The sequence below is a fragment of the Cinclus cinclus genome, chromosome 26, assembly GCF_963662255.1.
Source record: "Cinclus cinclus chromosome 26, bCinCin1.1, whole genome shotgun sequence".
In the NCBI taxonomy this organism is placed as follows: Eukaryota; Metazoa; Chordata; class Aves; order Passeriformes; family Cinclidae; genus Cinclus; species Cinclus cinclus.
In genome coordinates, this window is record NC_085071.1 from 5,927,674 (window position 1) to 5,934,141 (window position 6,468).

At 50.0% G+C, this 6,468-nt stretch overlaps 1 protein-coding gene across 1 annotated transcript; it reads right to left on the minus strand.

The window, feature by feature from the left end:
• Positions 1 to 1,826: 1,826 nt before the first annotated feature.
• Positions 1,827 to 6,006, minus strand: PPIE (peptidylprolyl isomerase E). Its single transcript, XM_062508870.1, has 10 exons — positions 5,976 to 6,006; positions 5,178 to 5,276; positions 4,465 to 4,508; positions 3,882 to 3,908; positions 3,618 to 3,699; positions 3,406 to 3,506; positions 3,164 to 3,287; positions 2,896 to 3,081; positions 2,228 to 2,370; positions 1,827 to 2,132 (listed from the first exon to the last, which is right to left on the minus strand). The coding sequence occupies exons 1-10, from the start codon at positions 6,004 to 6,006 to the stop codon at positions 2,064 to 2,066; spliced, it is 906 nt and encodes a 301-aa protein (XP_062364854.1). The 3' UTR covers positions 1,827 to 2,063.
• Positions 6,007 to 6,468: the final 462 nt, after the last annotated feature.

A 6,468-nucleotide genomic window follows, 5' to 3' on the forward strand; every position in this document is an offset into this window, starting at 1 on the left:
TCCTTTCTTCTATCCTGCTTGATGAGACACATAGATATATACAAACATATATATATATATATATGAAAGAGAGGATTTTTGGCTGATTCTGTTTTGTCTGTGACCGATTTGTTTTCCCTGTGGTGGAGGCAGTTTTGGGGAGGAGGCAACATCCAGGTTAGTCTGGAACTAAGCTGTTTCTAGCTGTGCATTTCTCCACTAACCCACCTCTACCCAAGTGCTTTTAATTCCCTTAATGAAAATATCATCAGCCAATTAAGCAGCTGGCTGACTAACCCCCTCCTGTTTAGCCAAAGTTCACCAAACTCAGCCAGTTGGAAAAAAAATAAAATATCCATATTGAGCTACAGCACTGTTATAAAATAAACGCAAAGTTTGGAAAGTAAACATGGAGTTTCTCTTGCTCTTTGTTTTTTAATGTCACAGCACAACAGGGCTCTGTTCAGAGGACATTTCGCAATGAAAAAATACCCAGAATCAGCTAAAATTGTACCTATTTGCTTGAAAATGAGCCCTGATGTGAGTTTTAGGTCAGGCTGTGCCCATCCCGTGGGCTCCCAGCAGGGCTGTGACTGCACCAGTCCCAGGCAGCTTCCCCAGGCTATTTGCACAATTAAATTATTTATTTGCTCTGATTTTAAAAGGAAAACCTGTCCTGGTTCTCAGCTCGGCTACGTGGGGAACCTTATGTCAATAAACAAGGAAAGAATCTGGCACAGTCGGGGAAAAATCCCAATAACCCCATGAAAATAAGTAAGTTTGCTCCCTGTCAGTGCCCAGTTTCCCAAGGACAGGTCTTGCTTATTTGGGTATTTAATTCCACATGAAACCCAGCTCAGGATGCAATCCTGGCTCCATGGGATTTGGTGGAGAGAAAACACCAGGCCTTCCACTCACTCTGGACTCTCAGGTCTTGCTGAAGGTGCCTGCAAGGGTTGATTTAAAATGTGGGATTTAAACCAAAAGAAAGAATCAAGGAAGGGGAAGGCTGGACTGGTTTATCTGTCAGGAATCACATCCTTGCATCTCACCTTGTGTCAGTTTTAGGACAATGCACAACCCCCAAGCACCCTAAGAAACCAGCCAGTAGAAAAAAGCAACTCTTACGGAAAAGCAACACCCCTGACTTGTGAGGGGCTGGGCTGGGCAAACCCAAAATCCACAATGGCACAAGAACTTCCAAACACCTCCAAAATCCAAACATCAGATCTTCCTCTCCACCTCAGCAGCCTCGTCCCTCCTGCCAGTACCTGCACAAGCTCAGAACCAAACATCCATCATTTCACAGGAAACCCCAAATCCATCACTTCCTGGTCACCTTCAAGGGCAAAGCCAGGGCTGCCCAGCACAGGAGCTATAAATCCATGTGGTTTATCCCACTCTGCAACCTGGAGTATGGAAATCCCTTCCTGCACCCTCATTACTCTGGGTTTTTTCCTTCTTCATCACCCAAAAGGCTCCCTCATTTCCTGGTGTTCCTTGTCCTGACCATGCTCACACATCCCAGTGATTGCCCTCTCTCAGGGATGGGATGGAGCTGGACCAGACTTCCCAGCAGGAGAGACATCAGCCAGGGACCTGCCTCCCTCTGCTGCTGGAAAAGGACACTACAAAACCAAAAACACCTCCATGAGATGCTGCTGTGGAACAAACACCAGAGGTTCAGCTCCGCTCTTCTTCCCCTGGGACAGGTACCTCCCCCTGGAGCCAGGATTTAGGCACGGGATTAATGAGGAAGAGGGCAAATACTTTAAAAAAAAAAAAAATCAACATCTTTGCTCAAAGGCCAGCCTCCCACAGAATCAATTCAACAGCCAGGCCGTCAATATTTTTAAAACTAGGTTTTATTTTTACCAAACATAAACTTTTTACAGAACACGGCAGCAGGACCAGCCCAACCCTTCTCGGGCAGCGATTTATCCCTGGGAAAGGAATTTATCCCTTCTGTAGGGGAATTCCTATGGAAGCTGCAGGATGGGCAATGCTGGGGAGTCCCTGGGGTGTCCCATCTCTGCTGGTGCTGGTTCCCTGTCCCTCCATCCAGCTCCTCCAAAGCACCGAGCTCACGGGCACTCCCCGCAGTCTGAGATGATCACCTTCTGCTTTGGCTTCCCATCTTTGGTACCCTGAGCCTTGGAGAAAAGAGCAGCAGGAATTCCAGACATGAATCCTCAGGGCAGGAAGGAGGTGGGCTCTGCCCCCAGCACCCCCCTCTGCCCTCACCTACCTCGATCTCCCTCACCACATCCATGCCCTCGGTCACCTCCCCGAACACCACGTGCTTCCCATCCAGCCAGTCTGTCTTGTCACAGGTGATGAAGAACTGGGAGCCGTTGGTGTTTGGGCCCGAGTTTGCCATGGACACCATCCCTGGGACCAGACAGTGCAGAGTTATGGCTGAGCACAGGAGCTGCTACTTCAGCCAACCCCATCCCCACGTCCCACAGAACGCTGCTGGGTTCAGGGGAGCTGCTGGATACCAAAATCCACAGAAACTACTGGAAACATCTGCAAGTGTGAAAGATGCTCAGCTATTTTTAGCTGCAGTAACAGCAAAGCTGTTTGTATGGAGATAAACCTGCTTGCTTGATCCCGCTTTTCACGGTCATGCTGTGACATTTCTCATTTAAAATCAAGCAGGAAAAGCAGCTAGGAATTTTTTTTTCCTTTATGTAATACTGCAAATAAAATGGATGGAGAGGGCAAAGATGCATTTCTGCTTGGTGAGACACGAGGGTCTGAATGTGGCAGAAGAATCTGACCAAAGTAGATTACAATAATTACAATTATAAAATTCAGGGCTGCTGCTACCAACACGGCCAAAACAGCCCAAACATGGTCCCTAGATGATGCTGAGCCATTTTCTCTCCAGTCCCTGCCTGGAGATGGCTTTACCTGGCCCTGTGTGCTTGAGGATGAAGTTTTCATCATCAAACTTCTTCCCATAGATGGATTTGCCACCAGTGCCATTGTGGTTGGTGAAGTCTCCAGCCTGGCACATGAACTGGGGGATGATGCGGTGGAAGCTGCTGCCCTTGAAGCCAAATCCTTTCTCATGGGTGCAGAGGCAGCGGAAATTCTCTGTATGGGGGGCAAAGGGGTGGGAGGTGAGAGCTGTGCCAGGCTGGGAGTCAGCAGGAAGGGAGCTGAGCCTTCTCCTCACCTGCAGTCATGGGCACCACGTCGGAGCGCAGGAGGATCCGCAGCCGCCCCGCAGGTTTGTTCCCAATCTTGATCTCCATGTAAACCTGGGGGTTCACCCGGGATTTCTTGGCAGGAGGCTCATCCTGAGCAGGAAAATAAAGAAAAGCAAGTTGAGGTGACATGGCTCTGTCCTGCCTCCAGCTTTACACTCTCATCCTTTGGGACAACGGGGATACAGATTGCTCTGGTTGTTTTTCCCACCTCCTGTGCCTCTGCTTTGGGGGCCTCTGCTCCTCCCTCCTCCTTGTTCTCCTCCAAAGTTTTCCCTGAAAACTTCTTCAGCCACTCATCATCCGACCAGACTGTGGCCACAAAAGGAAAGGTCAGAGCACAGGAATTGACCCAAAGGGCCACAGCTCAGCTTGTGCACGCAGCTCCGAGCATCCCCAGGGACGTTCTGCTCCCCAGCTCACCAGGCCTGGATGATCCTTCTTTAATCCGCATGGGTTTGGCCAGGTTCACACGGATTGTCCTGCCAAAGAGCTCAGACTCATTCTGCAGAGGGGGAAAAAAGCACAACAAAGCCCACCAAAAGGGATAAAACCACCGTGCCCCCACAAAGCTCTGCAGAGCTCAGAGGACAGAGCCCGTGCTCGCTCTGTAGCCCACAGCACCCAGGGCAGCAAAGCCACACATCCCCATGGAAGAGGGAACAGGAATGGGAGCAGGGTCTATACCATGTTGTCAATAGCTGCTGCTGCATCCTGCCAAAAAAATCAAAATAAAATCATTATTAACGTTTATTCTCAAGGCCCAGCATCTCATTGTAAAGATGTTTGACAGGATTTCCTAAACCTCATCTATCCCAGGGATGCATGAACTGATGGGTTTTGTAAAAGCCATACACAAACCCCATCCACGTGAGGTTTCCCAACCCCATGTGGGTCTCATCTTCCAACAACCCACTAACCCCTTGTATTTAAGATGCTTTTCTGTCGCCATAAGCATTTGAGAGAGATTTGTGTCCGAAGCTCAGAACAAACGATAAGAGGACAAATATATGACAGCTCATGGTGACCATGAAACCAAGAAACTCAGCCAGGGACAGCGGCAGGGGAGCAGTTCAGGCTGGAAATAGGAAAAAGTGGAAACTCCAGCCCAAGAGAAAATGAGAAAAGTGGGAACTTGGAAGAGCGGAACAACACCTGAATACTGTGGTGGGTAACACACACCCAATTTCACAAGCACAAAGAGGATCTATCCCAAAACCCCAAGGCAAGCAAAAACCCCAGATGGCTCAAGCACTTGCTGGTTCCTCACCTCTGCCAGCTCAAACTCCACGAAGGCAAATCCCCGGTGCTTTTCTGCAGGGAGGGAAGCCAGGGGTCAGGGGCAGCATAGAAACATCAGTCCCATCCCAGAGTTACAAATACATATTACGTTATTGGCTTTTTGCAAATATTAAAATGAATGCAATATGTATAAGGTTGGAAAACTTTGCTGTATGAATATAATTTCTTTCCGTTCTGCTATAAACAAAACTTAGAAATAGTAGTGTGATAAATATATCTTTTTCTTGGACTAGAATGTGGTAATGTAAAAAGCTTTTGTTCATATAATTAACTCACAGATTGGAAAAAAAAAAGATAATCAGGAAATTCTTCACATTCTTGGATTATCGGACACCAGAACCCCACAGAAGGAATTTATTGAAAAAAATATTTATTTACAGATTGGGGGGGGATGATTTTGAATGAATGCATGAATATCTATGAATATGAAACATGCTGATGTTTTGGAAGCTGTGTCCTCCAAAAATTTGAGAGACCCCACAGGAATGCCCCATGGCCTCTCCCTTTATTCGAAAAAAGTTAAAGGACTCCTCAGTCTCCTATTTTTGGACACAAACCTCTGGTGTTTGTGGATTAATTTTCCTGACAAACATTTTAAAATTTACCAGCAAAGGGAACCCCGTTTCCCACATCCCAGGCAAACCACACCCCGGGGATGCTCCATCCCCCCCAGGCACACACCGGTCTCGTAGTCCAGCGGGATCTGGATGTCGGTGATGTCTCCAAAGGGGATGAAGGCAGCGTGCAGAACCTTCTCGTCCACCTCCTCGGCCAGCCCGCCTGCAGGGCGGCCAGTGGTCACCAGGCATGGCTACCAGTCACCAGGCATGGCTACCACTCACCAGGCATGGCCAGTGATCACCAGGCATAGCTACCATTCACCAGGCATGGCCAGCAGTCACCAGGCATGGCCAGTGATCACCAGACATGGCCAGCGGTCACCAGGCATGGCTACCAGTCACCAGGCATGGCTACCAGTTACCAGGCATGGCCAGTGATCACCAGGCATGGCTACCAGTCACGGCCAGTGGTCACCAGGCATGGCTACCAGTCATGGCCAGTGATCACCAGGCATGGCCAGCGGTCACCAGGCATGACTACCAGTCACGGCCAGTGGTCACCAGGCATGGCTACCATTCACCAGGCATGGCCAGCAGTCACCAGGCATGGCCAGTGATCACCAGGCATGGCTACCAGTTAGCAGGCATGGCTACCATTCACCAGGCATGGCCAGTGGTCACCAGGCATGGCTACCAGTCACCAGGCATGGCCAGCGATCACCAGGCATGGCTACCAGTCACCAGTCACGGCCAGTGGTCACCAGGCATGGCTACCAGTCACCAGGCACGGCCAGCAATCACCGGGCACAACCAGCAGTCACCGGGCATGGCCAGTGGTCACCGGGCACCGCCGGTGGCCCCGTCCCCTCAGGGTGGGCTCCCGCGGCCCCTCGGGTGTCCCCCCGGCCGGGTCACTCACCCACGTACAGAACCCGCTTGGTGGCCGCCATGGTGCCCCGGGTGCCCCGGAACGGCTCGGTCCGGCCCGGTGCCGCCCCGGAACGGCGACATCGCTCCGCCCTCCGCGGGCTGTGCCGGCACGGAGCGCGGAACGGGAGAGGGATCCTTTGTGCGTCCGTCTTCCACCCCATTCCAGGCTTTTCCAAGGCTCGGATACAGCTAAACGAGTGAGTGCGGGATTGTTTCTTTCAGAATTTAATGCTTATCTGAATAACGCTTTTTATCCCCAAAGGAGCACCCGATGTAAGATTAGTCGACCCCAGTGTTTAACTCGGCCACTTCTGGGGTGAAGATGTAGAAATGTAAACAAAAAATAAAAATGGAGCCTAAACCCTTGTAGCCTTCACTTGAAACTACCTTCCCCCAACCCTTCTTAGATCACTGTTTAAAGACATTGTCCCAGGGCATATTTTAACCCAGCTGCCTCAAAAATCAAATCCCTGTTTCATGTA